The sequence below is a fragment of the Pecten maximus genome, chromosome 15 (assembly GCF_902652985.1).
Source record: "Pecten maximus chromosome 15, xPecMax1.1, whole genome shotgun sequence".
Taxonomy (NCBI): Eukaryota; Metazoa; Mollusca; class Bivalvia; order Pectinida; family Pectinidae; genus Pecten; species Pecten maximus.
Genome location: NC_047029.1, coordinates 34,426,748 through 34,443,746, shown reverse-complemented (window position 1 = coordinate 34,443,746; position 16,999 = coordinate 34,426,748). Strand labels below are relative to the sequence as shown.

Below are 16,999 nucleotides of genomic sequence, written 5' to 3'. Positions count from 1 at the left end.
TTATCTGATTTTGTCTAATAATCAGGGTAAAGAAACTACTATAAATGGAGTTATTGCCCCTTGGTTCTAGTAAAGCAAAAGTTTCCGCTCTGTTTCTTAAAAACATCAACTTGCTATTTTCAACTTCATTACAAAATAAATAACAAAGGTTGGGAAGTTTTGACATCCAATATATTTGGACTGCAATGAATGAAGAAATGGTCCCTTGGCTCTCATAAAATAAATGTTCTGCTCAATATGTGAATGAATATAATTTCTTACAAAGTTCATTACAAATGAACCTTGCATGAGGAACCTGTGATGTCTAATGTATTTGGACTGCAATAAGTGGTAATGGCCCCTTAGTTCTCATGAAATGAATTTCCTCTCAATATGTGAATAATTGTGTTTGATTAAAATGAACATTTCTACATATCCTGCTTGTTTTTAATCATGGAACATTGATTATTATAGAGGAAGATATCATTGCGGCATACATTGACGATGGTAAGAAGCCTGCAGCAAGCCATGGAAAACTGAAACGGCTTTTGTCCACCACCTCGGATGTTGGGAGTGCAGCAGAGGAAGAGGAAGATACAACAGGCGATAAGAAGGTAGATACGCGAGTCCCGATAGGTAGGAAAAAACAATGAAAATGTCTTCTTATTACATGCCATGTTATATTTTTTATATATAATATTTGCTTTTCTCCTGTATTTCAATCCCTCATGCACAGCACCTTTGAGTGGCTTTGACACTTTCATTTTACATGAAAATGAAATTAATATTTTCACACAAAAAATGAGATCTGGTGTCATTGTAGGACAAGAAAAAGAAAAAGAAGAAGAAGAAGGAAGAGAAGGAAGAATCAGCTCCGTTTTCTCGTGTGATCCGCCTCAACTCTCCAGAATGGCCCTTAATCTTGTTTGGTACCTTTTGTTCCATTTTGAATGGTGGCGTACAGCCAGCTTTCGCTGTCATCTTTGCTGAAGTCATTGGTGTAAGTCTCTGATTAGTCTTATAGACATAATCAAGTTTGATAGATTGTAGTTTTAATTTAATTCTGACAGATAAAGCATTTCCGAGTGTTTTATTAGTGGTCTGTCCATCAAGCCATCCCTTATAAGCATTTCTTCTAACACTTTTTTGCAAGAACCGTTGCCACAGATGGAAAACTAATGAAATTTCAGAGAAATGTTCAGCTTAGGTCCTACTGCAATGACAAATATAATTGGACTTTCAATATGGTTTCAGCCTCTGTCCATGCTGGATTTTATAATTTTGTTAAAGTTTGTCATAATATATGACTGTTTCTCTAGAATTAATGATGTAATCTTGGAATTTCAGGTCCATGATTAGTATATGTCTTGTGAATGACATATCTTGATTCTTGAATTCTTGTTTTGATAAATGGCGGAATTGATCTTAAAATGCACCCCCAAATCCTCTTGATCAGCATAGTACTGTTAAGCCTGGTCATTTTAAAGCAAATCATATCTGATTGATCAACTGTTGTATATGTTGTTTGTTGTGTTGATTTTCTGTATAATTTCCTGTTTTCTTTATTAGGTATTTGCAGAAGATGAGGAGACACAGAAAAAAAACGTAGCCATGTATTCCTTGATATTGGTTGGCATTGGTGCAGGAAGTTTCTTCGCTATGTTAGGACAGGTAAATAAGATTTGAGAACTGATTGCTGTTTTTGTTAATTTTGACCACCATATATTTATCAGGCAATAAGGCCATGCCTAATAGTATAACCCTATCTACACTGTATATTGGAGTTCAAGATATTAAAAAAGCATGATACATGTTATCTTATTTTCCTGCAATAATATAATCCTGCATTTTAAGTCAAAGCATATGTGTTTTTCCCCAGGACTTATTATAATAACAGGATAGAGGTTTCCTACCCGTATGTAACTTCAGTCTACAGATCAAGTTCGAGTTTTTAGATCAAGGTGAAGGTCAAGGTCACTGTTGATATTTTTAGCTGGGACCGGTAGGGGACATATATTACTTTAGTAATACTCAGCATGCTTGTTTTTCTACACTTGCTCTCATTTTGGTTATGTTTTTCTTTCAGGCCTACTTATTTGGAAAATCAGGAGAATGTTTGACATTAAGGATTCGACAGATGGTGTTCAGAGCTATGCTGAGACAGGTAAGACTGAGTGACAGGTAATACTGAGTGACAGGTAAGACTGAGTGACAGGTAAGACTGAGTGACAGGTAGTACTGAGTGACAGGTAATACTGAGTGACAGGTAATACTGAGTGACAGGTAAGACTGAGTGACAGGTAATACTGAGTGACAGGTAGTACTGAGTGACAGGTAATACTGAGTGACAGGTAAGACTGAGTGACAGGTAATACTGAGGGACAAGTAAGACTGAGTGACAGGTAGTACTGAGTGACAGGTAATACTGAGTGACAGGTAATACTGAGTGACAGGTAGTACTGAGTGACAGGTAAGACTGAGTGACAGGTAGTACTGAGTGACAGGTAATACTGAGTGACAGGTAATACTGAGTGACAGGTAAGACTGAGTGACAGGTAGTACTGAGTGACAGGTAATACTGAGTGACAGGTAAGACTGAGGGACAAGTAAGACTGAGTGACAGGTAGTACTGAGTGACAGGTAATACTGAGTGACAGGTAGTACTGAGTGACAGGTAGTACTGAGTGACAGGTAAGACTGAGTGACAGGTAATACTGAGTGACAGGTAAGACTGAGTGACAGGTAAGACTGAGTGACAGGTAGTACTGAGGGATAAGTAAGACTGAGTGACAGGTAATACTGAGTGACAGGTTATACTGAGTGACATTTAAACTGAGTGACAGGTAAGACTGAGTGACAGGTAGTACCGAGGGACAAGTAAGACTGAGTGACAGGTAAGACTGAGTGACAGGTAAAACTGAGTGACAGGTAATACTGAGTGACAGGTAAGACTGAGTGACAGGTAATACTGAGTGACAGGTAATACTGAGCGACATTTAAACTTTCTATTACTCCATTTAGGTATGGTGTCTTGATGAATGTGTGATACTTATAAAGATATGGACAAACTTGCTGTTCCATCCTAAATGCAGATGTTATGGAAATGCTATTCAGGTTTTTCACAAACACAAAAGTTAAATTGGAACAGCAAATTTGCATCAATTGGTAGCTTGTTATGTAGGATAAATATTTAGCTTGTAACTGGTCATGTAGGATGATGTCTGATGATAAATTTGTTTATGTAGGACATTTCCTGGTTTGATGATCACAAAAACAGTACTGGAGCCTTGACAACCCGACTAGCGACAGATGCATCAATGGTCCATGGGGTGAGTTCACATTTGTTACAAAAAATACTCATTAAAATCATTTTCTATGTTTAAGTTAAAGAATAGCAGCTTAATATAAGAATATGACTATTTTAGAAAACATTTAACAGTTATACAGTAATAACAGATTAGTTTTAATTGGAATTGTTCACTTGATTGTTACAATTGTTTTGAGTCCAAGTGTCTTTTACAGGCAGCAGGAGCACGTATTGGCGGGTTTTTCCAAGCGTTGGCTAATATGGGGACCGCCATTGTAATAGCGTTTATCTATGGGTGGAAGCTGACTTTGGTCATCTTTGCCTTCCTCCCAGTCATCGCTATAGCTGGAATGCTGGAAATGAAGATGCTTACTGGTGTTGCTGGACAAAACAAGGAGGCTCTGGAAGATGCAGGAAAAGTTGCCACAGAGGCAATTGAAAACATTCGGACTGTGGCAAGCCTGTCAAAGGAGCCCAAGTTTTTAAAGCTGTACATTGCTGATCTGGAGGTGCCATACAAAGCTGCTCTTAGAAAGGCCCACCTGGTGGGGCTAGCCTTCTCATTGTCGCAGGCTGTGCTATTCTTTGCCTATGCAGCTGCCTTTTACTTTGGAGCCTATCTGATCAAGGAGAATGAAATGAACTTTGTTGATGTGTTTAAGTAAGGACTACTGCTATCATAGTTCTATCTTATAATAAAATCACATTATATTAATATGAAGCCAAAAATGTTGCTACAAAGTGATGATTGGGGACATAAATGTGTCTGACAATGTCGAGTATATAGAATACAATAAAGAAAACTGATTTTCCTATTCCATGCACATATAGAATTAAAGGTATCAGTCTACCATATTGTGCTTCTTGCATTTATGATACATATTTGTTATTGTTCACTTTCACTTTCTATATATAATACATAGTGTTTCTGCCATTGTTTCTCTTATGTATAATGTAGTTTTCCCTTGACATTTACTTTATATATTTAATACACAGGGTATTCTCTGCCATCGTGTTTGGGGCTATGGCTGTGGGACAAGCAAGTGCCTTTGCTCCAGATGCATCAAAAGCTGGAGTTTCTGCAGCTGCAATATTCAAACTCCTTGATCAGGAACCAAAAATAAATTGGGAGTCTGATGTAGGGCAAAAACCAGTAAGTTATCTATGGGATTTTTATAGGACAAAATAGTATGGTTGATATTTCTACCAAACTACAATAAGGATTGGTTGGTTCATTATATCCAAACACGGACTTATTGCTGGATTATAATGCATTATGTGTGTGTGTTAGTGGATGTCTCAAACTATATTTTGACCCATTTCATCTGTGTCATGCTTTAACTTCTTTACAAGATTATATATCATCTTTACAGGCTAAATACATTTTGACCCATTTCGTCTGTGTCAGGTTTTAAGTTATTTTCAAGAATATATATCATCTTTACAGGCTAAATTCAGCAGTGCTGTGTCATTCAGAAACACAAAATTCCATTACCCTACACGTCCAGACATCAAGGTGCTACAAGGACTCAACTTGAATGTAGCCCCCGGAGAAACCCTCGCCCTAGTGGGAGCCAGTGGGTGTGGCAAGAGTACTACAGTCCAACTCATCGAGAGGTTCTACGATCCTGATGAAGGATCTGTGGTAAGTTGGTGAATTTGGGGAGTAGACCAAGAACATATAATCGTTGATATGGATGTGTATTATTATCTGTTTCCGATGGATGAGTAGCCGTTGTCTGTATCAAATGGATGAGTAGCTGTTGTGTGTATCGAATGGATGAGTAGCCGTTGTCTGTTTCAAATGGATGAGTAGCCGTTGTCTGTATCAAATTGATGAGTAGCTGTTGTGTGTATCGAATTGATGAGTAGCTGTTGTTTGTATCGAATGGATGAGTAGCTGTTGTCTGTATCGAATGGATGAGTAGCTGTTGTCTGTATCGAATGGATGAGTAGCTGTTGTCTGTATCGAATGGATGAGTAGCTGTTGTCTGTATCGAATGGATGAGTAGCTGTTGTCTGTATCGAATGGATGAGTAGCTGTTGTCTGTATCGAATGGATGAGTAGCCGTTGTCTGTATCAAATGGATGAGTAGCCGTTGTCTGTATCAAATGGATGAGTAGCTGTTGTGTGTATCGAATGGATGAGTAGCTGTTGTCTGTATCGAATGGATGAGTAGCTGTTGTCTGTATCGAATGGATGAGTAGCCGTTGTCTGTATCAAATGGATGAGTAGCTGTTGTGTGTATCAAATGGATGAGTAGCTGTTGTTTGTATCGAATGGATGAGTAGCTGTTGTCTGTATCGAATGGATGAGTAGCTGTTGTCTGTATCAAATGGATGAGTAGCCGTTGTCTGTGTCAAATGGATGAGTAGCTGTTGTCTGTATCAAATGGATGAGTAGCCGTTGTCTGTATCAAATGGATGAGTAGCTGTTGTCTGTATCAAATGGATGAGTAGCCGTTGTCTGTATCAAATGGATGAGTAGCTGTTGTCTATCAAATGGATGAGTAGCCGTTGTCTGTATCAAATGGATGAGTAGCCGTTGTCTGTATCAAATGGATGAGTAACCGTTGTCTGTATCAAATGGATGAGTAACCGTTGTCTGTATCAAATGGATGAGTAGCCGTTGTCTGTATCAAATGGATGAGTTGCCTTTGTCTGTATCAAATGGATGAGTAGCTGTTGTCTGTTTCAAATGGATGAGTAGCCGTTGTCTGTATCGAATGGATGAGTAGCTGTTGTCTGTATCGAATGGATGAGTAGCTGTTGTCTGTAGCAAATGGATGAGTAGCCGTTGTGTGTATCAAATGGATGAGTAGCCGTTGTCTGTATCAAATGGATGAGTAGCCGTTGTCTGTATCAAATGGATGAGTAGCTGTTGTCTGTATCGAATGGATGAGTAGCTGTTGTGTGTATCGAATGGATGAGTAGCTGTTGTCTGTATCAAATGGATGAGTAGCTGTTGTCTGTATCGAATGGATGAGTAGCTGTTGTCTGTATCAAATGGATGAGTAGCTGTTGTCTGTATCAAATGGATGAGTAGCTGTTGTCTGTATCAAATGGATGAGTAGCTGTTGTCTGTATCAAATGGATGAGTAGCCGTTGTCTGTATCAAATGGATGAGTAGCTGTTGTCTGTATCAAATGGATGAGTAGCTGTTGTCTGTATCAAATGGATGAGTAGCTGATAAAGAGAGGGTTGCTATTAGATACAGGGGGAAAAAGTCATTGGAATTACAAACATCTGAAAGTGTTGTAGAAGCAACGTAGTGTTATGAAGTTTCTCAGAAGGTACATGTTTAGAGTGTGAACGACTAAGATCAGAACAAAAGTACAGATTTGGATTTCTGGGATGCTATTTTTGGGTGAAATTTTGGCTGATTTTTAGAAGAATGGAGAACTTTCTCAAAATTTTTTAATTGTTGGTGTAAATGATATTAGATTTTACTAATCTATAACAAAAAAAAAATGTATTTGCAGATACTTGATCAGATTCCAATTCCGGATCTCAATATACAATGGCTACGAGAACAGATCGGTATTGTGTCTCAAGAGCCAATCCTGTTTGACTGCAGCATTGCAGAGAACATTGCATATGGGGACAACACACGAGAAATTCCTATGGACGAGATCATTGCAGCTGCCCGGAACGCCAATATCCATGAATTCATTTCCTCATTACCAGATGTAAGAACGATCTCTCACCTAAGCTTGTAGAATGATTGACCAATGCAAATATTGTGGTTGAGGAAAAAGTGGTATTTTGATGTTTTATTTAAATTACTAGAATTCAGCAAAGTTTTTAAAAGATTATAAATTGAGCTGACAATATTCAATTGGATAGAAATTACATATTTAAAATGTAACCCTTATTTAAGCTTAATTGAAACTTGTATCAGGAGATAAAGCTTGTTTATCTTTATCCCTCACCTGATAGGGATACGAGACAAGCGTTGGTGACAAAGGGACACAACTCAGTGGCGGACAGAAACAGCGGGTGGCCATCGCTCGTGCCCTGGTAAGGAATCCTAAGATCCTGTTGTTGGATGAAGCAACGTCTGCCCTCGACACGGAGAGTGAGAAGGTAAGATCAATCCTCCAGTGATTTACATCTTTTCTGGATGATCTACGTTATCTTACGGGGCATGATCTATCTACATTATTTTAAGGGGTGTGATATATCTACATTAGTTTAAGGGTGTGATATATCTACATTATTTTAAGGGGTGTGATATATCTACATTATTTTAAGGGACGTGATATATCTACTTTATTTTAAGGGGAGTGATATATCTGCATTATTTCCAGGGGCCGTGATATATCGACTGTATTTCCAGGGGCCGTGATATATCTACTGTATTTCCAGGGGCCGTGATATATCTATGGTTTTTTAAGAAGTTGTGATAATCTTGGATCAACAGTGCTTTAAGGGGCCATGCTGGTGTTTGAACTACAGTATTTTAAAGGGTTGTGATAGATCTTTGATCAACAATATTTTAAGGTGTTGTGATAGCTCAGTCTGTTGGGCACTGCATCCTCAGGTTAAGATTTTAGTGGGTTCTTACTGAACGTTTACTACCGTAAATATTCGGGTATAGTGTGCACTCACGTATAGTGCGCAGGAACGTTTTTGAGGTTCGTTTTCAAAAAAAAAAAAATGAACAATTTTTTTTTCAATATTCAACTGAGCGGTAGATGAATTCTAAAGCATAAGATGATAGGAATTTGTAACTTATGAAAGCTTATTTACCACATTTAATTGGAATCACCGGTCAGATTTGACACATTGGATTGACAGGTTGTTTACATTATACCGTGACAGGCCTAGTCAGCTTGCAAATTGTAGCGGTCCCATCTACGCTGTTGTACAAACAAAATAATTAATCCTACCCTCAATTACCTTGTGATTTTCACGCAGGTATGATCTCTTGTGGTATCTGTCCACGAACATACAAAGCTAATTAAGCTCAATTATAACACGATTGACTAGTAAGCTGACTGCTACGTAATGTAACACAGGCCGCCATTTTGTATACAGTACGGAAACAAGTCTGCTGTCGTCGTGGTGGTCACAACTTTTATATCAATGAATTAACATGTGTAATGGATAAATCTACAGTGCGGACGATAAATAAGAGTACCCCGGTAGTTTTCACAGTCAGATCGTATTTTATATGGCCAGTTGGTCAGTGACTGCCGCACGAGATCAAGGCATTAGTGTTTCCCTTGCCTAATTGCGCATGCGTGCTGTTACAGCTTCCGTAAATAAACAAGTTGAACGTTATCAGTTTCTGGCAACACTCTGGATTTATAAGGTTATTAATTTAGAAGTATGAAATAACTAAGTACTGCTATATCATTTCAAGTTTTGTTTGATGTTAATTGAGATGTTATACATCGTTTTGGACCTGAATACGGGAACATGCTCAAGTGAGATCGTATGTGTACGGAACGTGTGGCTCACGATCGACTTAAGATATCCACGTAATTGCTGATAAATACACAATTTCAAGGAATTAAACATCAAGATAACTATTCATTTCTTTGATTATTTGTTAACTATTACTTTCTAAATGCTTTATATATGTTATATATATATATATATATAGTATTAAATCAATCTTGCTGCGGAAGGAAACGATCGCAAATCTCCGTCAAATCACATTCATTCTGGCTGGGGAAAAGGCTTGTACTTGCGTATAGTGCGCAGTAGTCTTTTTCACTTGTCAATTTTTTAAAAAAAGTGCGCACTATACGCGAATATTTATGGTAGGTTATTTGGAGGGGGTCTCCTTGTAGTAGTTGTTGACTACCTCACTTAATAACATATGGGAGACCTATCATATGCCCTCAAGAGTAATAACAGTAAAGGCTTTGCCCAAGATCACAACCACGACAACACAGACTGGCTCGTTTCTCAGCTTCTGAAGAAATACAAACAGACACAGGTTATTTGGCCGCACTCCATCTAGCTGAGCTAATGCTGCTCCTCAACAGAGGTTACGTGGCTGGCCCTCAACCAACTGAGCTATGGCGATCCCCCTCTCCTGAGTTTTACTTGATCTGCACTCTACCAACTGAGCTATCATGGCCCCTCACCTGTTATGTAGCTGGTGTTCTCTACTGAGCTACTGTGGCCCCTCACCTGTTATGTAGCTGGTGTTCTCTACTGAGCTATCATGGCCCCTCACCTGTTATGTAGCTGGTGTTCTCTACTGAGCTATCATGGCCCCTCACCTGTTATGTAGCTGGTGTTCTCTACTGAGCTATCATGGCCCCCACCTGTTATGTAGCTGGTGCTCTCTACTGAGCTATCATGGCCCCTCACCTGTTATGTAGCTGGTGCTCTCTACTGAGCTATCGTGGCCCCTCACCTGTTATGTAGCTGGTGTTCTCTACTGAGCTATCATGGCCCCTCATCTGTTATGTAGCTGGTGCTCTCTACTGAGCTATCGTGGCCCCTCACCTGTTATGTAGCTGGTGCTCTCTACTGAGCTATCATGGCCCATCACCTGTTATGTAGCTGGTGCTCTCTACTGAGCTATCATGGCCCCTCACCTGTTATGTAGCTGGTGTTCTCTACTGAGCTATCGTGGCCCCTCACCTGTTATGTAGCTGGTGCTCTCTACTGAGCTATCATGGCCCCTCACCTGTTATGTAGCTGGTGTTCTCTACTGAGCTATCGTGGCCCCTCACCTGTTACCGTATAGCGGGAAATTTTAGCGGTCATAAAATTTGGCGATTTGGTCATGAAAACTGAAAGTTAAATTTTGGCGAGTTAAAATTTAGCGATTTCCCTTAAATCTAGGGTTTTAATTTGACGTTGCGCATATATATTACCTACTGATATATAGAGATAGAATCTAATTATGTTATGTCCATACATTCAATTCATGTTGATTAAGTGTGTTGTGTATTATCGATCCTCTGTCTCGAAACCGGAAACTATTACCAAAAAATTTCAGACGAAAACATACATATGAGTATGTGTACAAGCAACAGACAAAGAGAATTTAATCAACCGTAAGATATTGCCATGGTAATCTATTGTATGATGTGTATATGTATACAGGTAAGTTAAACAATGAGACTACAGGTAAAGTGTTAACATCAGTTCATTGAATGGTATGGGTAGATGGCTTTGTTTTCACAAAAAATAATTATGATGCGATATATGTCATACTTGTATTGCTATACATATATCGTGAGTAGTTGTTCACTAACTATTCGTATTACATGTACCTATCGGCATTTTGGCCGAAAGTTGCCAGGCAACAACCAACGTTACGCACAAGTCGTTACTCTCTTGAGTTATCAAAGGTAAATGGCGGTCGGAAAGGAAACTATTTGGGAAATTGAAATTTTCGCGTCTTTTTATTTGGCGGTGTTAAAATTTGACGGGTTAAATTTTGGCGATCTTTATACGGACCCGCCAAATCGCCAAATTAAAGCCCCGCTAAAATTTCCCGCTATACGGTATGTAGCTGGTGCTCTCTACTGAGCTATCATGGCCCCTCACCTGTTATGTAGCTGGTGTTCTCTACTGAGCTATCATGGCCCCTCACCTGTTCTGTAGCTGGTGCTCTCTACTGAGCTATCATGGCCCCTCATCTGTTATGTAGCTGGTGTTCTCTACTGAGCTATCGTGGCCCCTCACCTGTTATGTAGCTGGTGCTCTCTACTGAGCTATCATGGCCCCTCATCTGTTATGTAGCTGGTGTTCTCTACTGAGCTACTGTGGCCCATCACCTGTTATGTAGCTGGTGCTCTCTACTGAGCTATCATGGCCCCTCACCTGTTATGTAGCTGGTGCTCTCTACTGAGCTACTGTGGCTCATCACCTGAGGTAACGTGGCTGGCAATGTCTGAGCTATCGCGGCTCGCTCACCATTGGTTACGTGGCCAGTACTCTAACTGACTGAGCTATCGCGGCCCCCTCACCATTGGTTACGTGGCCAGCACTCTAACTGACTGAGCTATCGCGGCCCCCTCACCATTGGTTAGTAACGTGGCCAGCACTCTAACTGACTGAGCTATCGCGGCCCCCTCACCATTGATTACATTGCCAGTACTCTAACTGACTGAGCTATCGCGGCCCCCTCACCATTGGTTACGTGGCCAGCACTCTTAACTGTCTTAGCGATCATGTCCCCCCCCCCATTTCGTACCGAGAATGGTTCATACTTGTTATTTTGTTTTAAGTTATCTCTTTTTTTTCAGGTTGTGCAAGAAGCCTTGGACAAAGCTAGAGAGGGACGGACATGTATAGTGATTGCCCATCGTCTGTCCACCATCCAAAATGCTGACAAAATCTGCGTTATCAAACATGGTCAGGTAGCAGAAGAGGGGCGTCACAGTGACTTAATGGGGAAACAAGGAATTTACTACAAACTGCAGTCTGCTCAGGCTCGCAAAAAATAAATTCTTCAAAATCGTTCGTACTTGACATCAAAGTCACAAGTGCTGCAGTTATTGTTGCCTTAACTAAATTATAACGTTTACCTCTGTGGAGAATAGTAGGCGTGTGACCGGTGTCATATCAGGAAACTAGGGGTGTGACCAGTGTCATTTCAGAAAACTAGGGGAGTGTGACTAGTGTCTTATCAGAAAACTGTCCAAATTGAAAATGTCAAAATTCATTTTGTTTTTATTGAATTTAAATCACTTTTGAAACAATTAAGAACCTGATATTAATGGCTATTGTTGGCCTGTATGGAAGTTGCACGTAGTCTTAACCTACTATGAAACTATAGTACCTAGATAAAACCCATGTGGTCGGCAAGGTTACCATATCCCTGATCTTGTTATTGTCTAGTCATAACACTTTCATATCGGCTAGCTAGTGCCCAGGACAAATCTAATGGCAATTTATCAACTTACTCTCCAGGGAATGATGAACATTTGTGATTGTGTGCTGCATTTTCTAATGTAATTTTGTGAATTCTACAGAGAGAACTAAGTTATCAAACTTAGCTATTGATTTTAATTAGTTAATTATATATATAGCTAATGGTTTTAATTGGTTAATTACATGTATATATAGTATAGATTCTATGTACAAATTTAGTATATAATCAGCTAGAAACCAAATTTATTCATGCCTACTATGAAACCTCAATGATACTATAATGTGGATGTTTTGTACAATGTGTGTGGATGTGAGAGAAGTTGTCGAGTGTGGTGATGAATACTTATTTGTGCATCAGCTGTGTTTATGTGGGAAATGTAGGACCAGTTATTAATTATTTTAAAACTAATATAAGATTAAGAGGATTTTTGTTACGAGTTTTTTTTAATTACCCGGTAATTCGTCATTTAACCATGACAAAAGAAGAAAAACATGTCGAGATTGAAAAGATTTAATGTCAAATGAAACTAGAACTATATATCCATTAAAAGTTCAATTACAATGTGGCAATTAGATATTACCAGTATTCTATAATTCTAACATCAATTGGCTGTAAGAGTGTTAATGAAATGGGCCTACTGGGGGCTTAATTGTAAATACTGGTACATATCTATTTTAATTTTTTTTTTACTTAGACCTGTGATATCAAAAATGTTAAATCTGTTTTTAGATTTATATTTAACTTGTTTTTTCTTTAAAAAAACTTTTCTCTTCCTTGTTCAGTGCTACTTTGCCTATATGCATTTTCTCTGTATTTTCACTTCAGACATCGACTGTGATATTATGACAATAAATCTGGACCAGGATGTCATGATAATTATTGGCCTCATAATCATTATGATACACACAGTTTCAATTCATTTATTGAAAAATCGGAAGATTAATATGTAACGTGTAATCTTCTTCTATTCTCAAAACCAATGGAACATCTAAGTATTTAATTGTTTAGTTTTGTACTTCTATTGTTCTAAACAGGATTGAAGGCAAAATGTGCTGACACATTAATTTCTAATTTGTCTTAAATCCTTTTAAGAATGGAAGGATTATAAGTTGGAAAGAAGACATTTCATGGCTGTTTTTGATGTCCGTTATAATCTACCATACACTTGCATACTATATATGTTCATTGTGTAACTATATCCAAATGTATTTCAATCAAACTTTGGTTTGTTGTGCCTACACTGTATATTAGGTAAGACTTTTATTACTGCATATCATACATATACATCTCAATATCAGTATCTTATCTTTAATTTATATGACATTGTCAGAACTATGCTGCCTCCTCAGTATACATCTCCATTTACCGTCACTGTTAGAACTTACCTTGACTACCATGATGGAATATCTACAGATTCTGTGTATAGATGGTAGCTGGTTGTATTTTTGCCTTTTTCATTTTCAAGAAATTAGCTCTTAGCACTTGATATGAAAACAGTTCATAAATGTTTGAGTTTTCCAAGTGTATAGTGATGACTTTGTTTTTTATTGAAACAGATTTATCATATTGCCAAAATAAATTGTTATCTTTAGAATAAATATGTAGGTTAATTCCCTAAGTTCTGTTGATGGCAAAGCGATAAGAGATGGAGCGAAAATCGGAAGAAATATATAAAGAAAAAAACCCAAAAAACTGATGTATTCATTCTTGTTGCATTTTGTTAACTTTTGAGCATAGAGTGTGTAAATTATCATGTAGTTGTGTTTGAAGTGTATAATAGATCAGAATTACATGTATGTACTAATATTGAAGGGTTCAACGATGACCCAAAATCTTTGAATTCATTTCACTTATAGACTGGTTACAATAAAAGTTGCCCGTTACTCATGCAGTTGTACCATCAGAGTCTGTGCATGTTACCACAATCATCCGGAGATGATTATTAAAATTGTGTTATAAAGATTTAATAATCTACAGAAAGGCTAATTTTTGATAATTTTGCTGGTTTGAAGAAAAAATAAAATGAAATAAGCTGCGGTCTGTACAAAATGTACCAATATTTATTATGGCTGATTCCAGCTTCAGAATTGCTAGTTGTACCATTCTACACGATGATGGATCCAAGCCTCTTTTTGAGAGTTAAATTTGATGATTAAAAGACATGATTAGAAAGTTTTCATTGAAAGGAAATATCATTTTTAGAAGATATTTCAAGAATCTGTATATTTATATTTGATCTTGAATTTGGTCATATCAGTATATATTTATATTTACACAACATATCTCTCTGTATATTTTCATTTGAAAAATTTATTTCAACGTTTTGTTGAATGCATATGTCTTCTCACATTTCTTTGATATTTTTAAAATATTTGTCCAGGTGACTGCTTCATGCCTCATTTAATTCTTTAGATTATATTTTAGTTTTAGACATATCAGTGTTTTATGTTAAACTGGGTCTCAGGAATAACTGATTTGAATTTCAGTTAACTGTTGAAACATTTCATACACGCACACACCCTCCCTCACACAGATACACACATATACATGTATATATATGTGATACAGTATAACCTGACTATATACATATGTGATACAGTCTATCAGGATCTCTGTCTTTACTGACTTCAGTGCATGCATTAGTTCAAACTATTTAATTCTTACCTGTCGATTCTGAAAACCGATGCTGTTTTTCTGTACTAATTAGCAAATAAAGCTTCCTTAATGTTTATTCTGGTCCCAAACTTCTTTTGGAAAACATTTACCAATCCAAATTACCTACACAATTTGTGAAAATTCCCACTGATGGTAAAGTTGTTTGATAATTACAGGGGAGTTAATTTGTATCACCTCCAGATGAGGGTTAATTTACCTTGACGAAAAGAATGCACTGCACATTGTTATCATTCTAATAGTAACAGGTGGTTTTGAAAATCAATTAAATCTATTGAGGGACCGGATCTTACCTTCAGTATAAAAGCTTTTAGGTCTAATTCAAACTTGACACAGACAGTAAAAGGAAGTTATCATTACTGTCATGTAGATATATATTTTCATATGCATGAATTTACGTTCCAAATTATCTATCGTCCTCTTCTAAATTAAACACTTCTCTAATCTGTCCCCACTATTTCAGTACCGGTGATATATGGTTTTGAAAAGCTGTACATGACTGTGTAAATCTTATATTTTCTCTGCTACATGTAAGTAGAATTTACACAGATTGTGTTTAACATTACACAGATTGTGTTAACATTACACAGATTGTGTTTAACACTACAGATTGTGTTTAACATTACACAGATTGTGTTTAACACTACACAGATTGTGTTTAACACTACAGATTGTGTTTAATATTACAGATTTTGACAATCAGATGCCCAGAGTTCATCCTTCAATAAGATTTATATAATCAGTATTTCTACAGATTATAGAATGCCCATCTTTGGAATGGAAGTTCTTTTTGGATAAGAGCATAAAAGTATAGAAAAATTAATTTCTGTACATAAAGAGCTCATAAATATTATACAATAGTGGTCACCAAGATCCCTCCGAGATTTCTTGTATCAATCTGAAATTTGATTTCACTCATATTTTTTTCTCTATTATAATTTTTTTTTTTTGCTTCCTCAAAATAATAAAAAAAAAATGTCAGGTTCTTGCCGTTCTGATCAAATGGAAACTGATGTTAAACTGATCTGAAGGGGACTTGGCATTCTGCATTCATTTTACGTGACCAAAAGAGAATAATTTTATCGAAAATATAATCTGCTAAAAATCTGGGTACATATGTAACTATTTTTACTGTATCAACTTAAATCGCCTCTTCAATCCAAGAATGCATTTGGGTTTTCTTTACACTATGTATTGGTTTTTAATTTGTATTGAACCCTAGGAGAGATATTAATGAAGATGGGTATCTCACAGCGGGTCAAGATAAGATATTCATTCATGGGTGTTACAGTATACTTCACATTTTGGAAGAATAACTTTATATTGTTATAGACACAATCATAGTTACTTTTTACTTGTGGTACAAAGTGCTTGAATTTATATTGCAGTCATTATTTAATCTTGGTATTGTACAATCCAGGTTTCTTATTGTTTATTGTTGTGTCTGCTTTATCATTGTCATATGAATAAAGTATTGTATTCACTATTTAAACAAGTTATGTTTTTAGATCTCCTGGCAGAAACTGCCGGCCAGGTATGTGGAGTAGTGTTTCTATGGCCTGCTGCCATGATGTTTTTGTCTGTCGTTGTTTGCCATCTATAAAATTTCTTTTTATATATAACAACGCCAGAACTCATTTCAACCTTTATTTCAGAACCATAAACCGATGGACATTGATAATCATTTAATAAAATGTTTTCTCTTCTTGTAAAGAATGTGGGGCTCAAAGAGAAAATATGTTTAAAAGTTGTTTTGTATAAAATTCTATGTTATCTCAACCCTTTTTGAGCCCTACCCATTGGACCCAGCAGGCTGAAAAAGTCTCTTAATTTCCCTTTTGACCCTATCCAGCTGGTTCGTGGAGTCAGTGATTTTATACAAGATGTAAATGTCTTCGTTTCATTTTCGCAATTGGGCCAATTCCTTCTGGTCTCGATCGACGACGGACAAAACACAAAATACTTACATTGTACGTATGGAGTAGCGTACAAGGAGGTGAAGATTAAATATACAAGAGGCCTGTTGGCCCTAACAGTCACATCATTTTGTTTCTACTATATCTTCAATCATTTTGACAAATTAGCCCCGCCTACGGATGTCATTGGAAAGTCTTGTTGACAATAAATTAAACATTGCAGACCATTCAATATGAGCAAAACCTCGCGAATCAAGCCTCGATGCCGATTTT

The 16,999-nt window shown here is 37.3% G+C and overlaps 1 protein-coding gene across 5 annotated transcripts in view; it reads left to right on the top strand.

The window, feature by feature from the left end:
• LOC117343968 (ATP-dependent translocase ABCB1-like) overlaps nt 1-16,296 on the top strand; it is a 59,821-nt gene extending 43,525 nt beyond the window's left edge. For all 5 annotated transcript variants that reach the window (XM_033906542.1, XM_033906541.1, XM_033906540.1 and 2 more), the window contains 11 exons: nt 454-593; nt 803-979; nt 1,549-1,650; nt 2,066-2,143; nt 3,225-3,308; nt 3,502-3,947; nt 4,283-4,439; nt 4,734-4,931; nt 6,769-6,975; nt 7,226-7,372; nt 11,509-16,296. In XM_033906542.1, the coding sequence (XP_033762433.1) occupies nt 454-593; nt 803-979; nt 1,549-1,650; nt 2,066-2,143; nt 3,225-3,308; nt 3,502-3,947; nt 4,283-4,439; nt 4,734-4,931; nt 6,769-6,975; nt 7,226-7,372; nt 11,509-11,709 (1,937 nt within the window). In that variant the 3' untranslated portion in view covers nt 11,710-16,296. The remainder of the gene's footprint in view (nt 1-453; nt 594-802; nt 980-1,548; nt 1,651-2,065; nt 2,144-3,224; nt 3,309-3,501; nt 3,948-4,282; nt 4,440-4,733; nt 4,932-6,768; nt 6,976-7,225; nt 7,373-11,508) is intronic.
• Nucleotides 16,297-16,999: the final 703 nt, after the last annotated feature.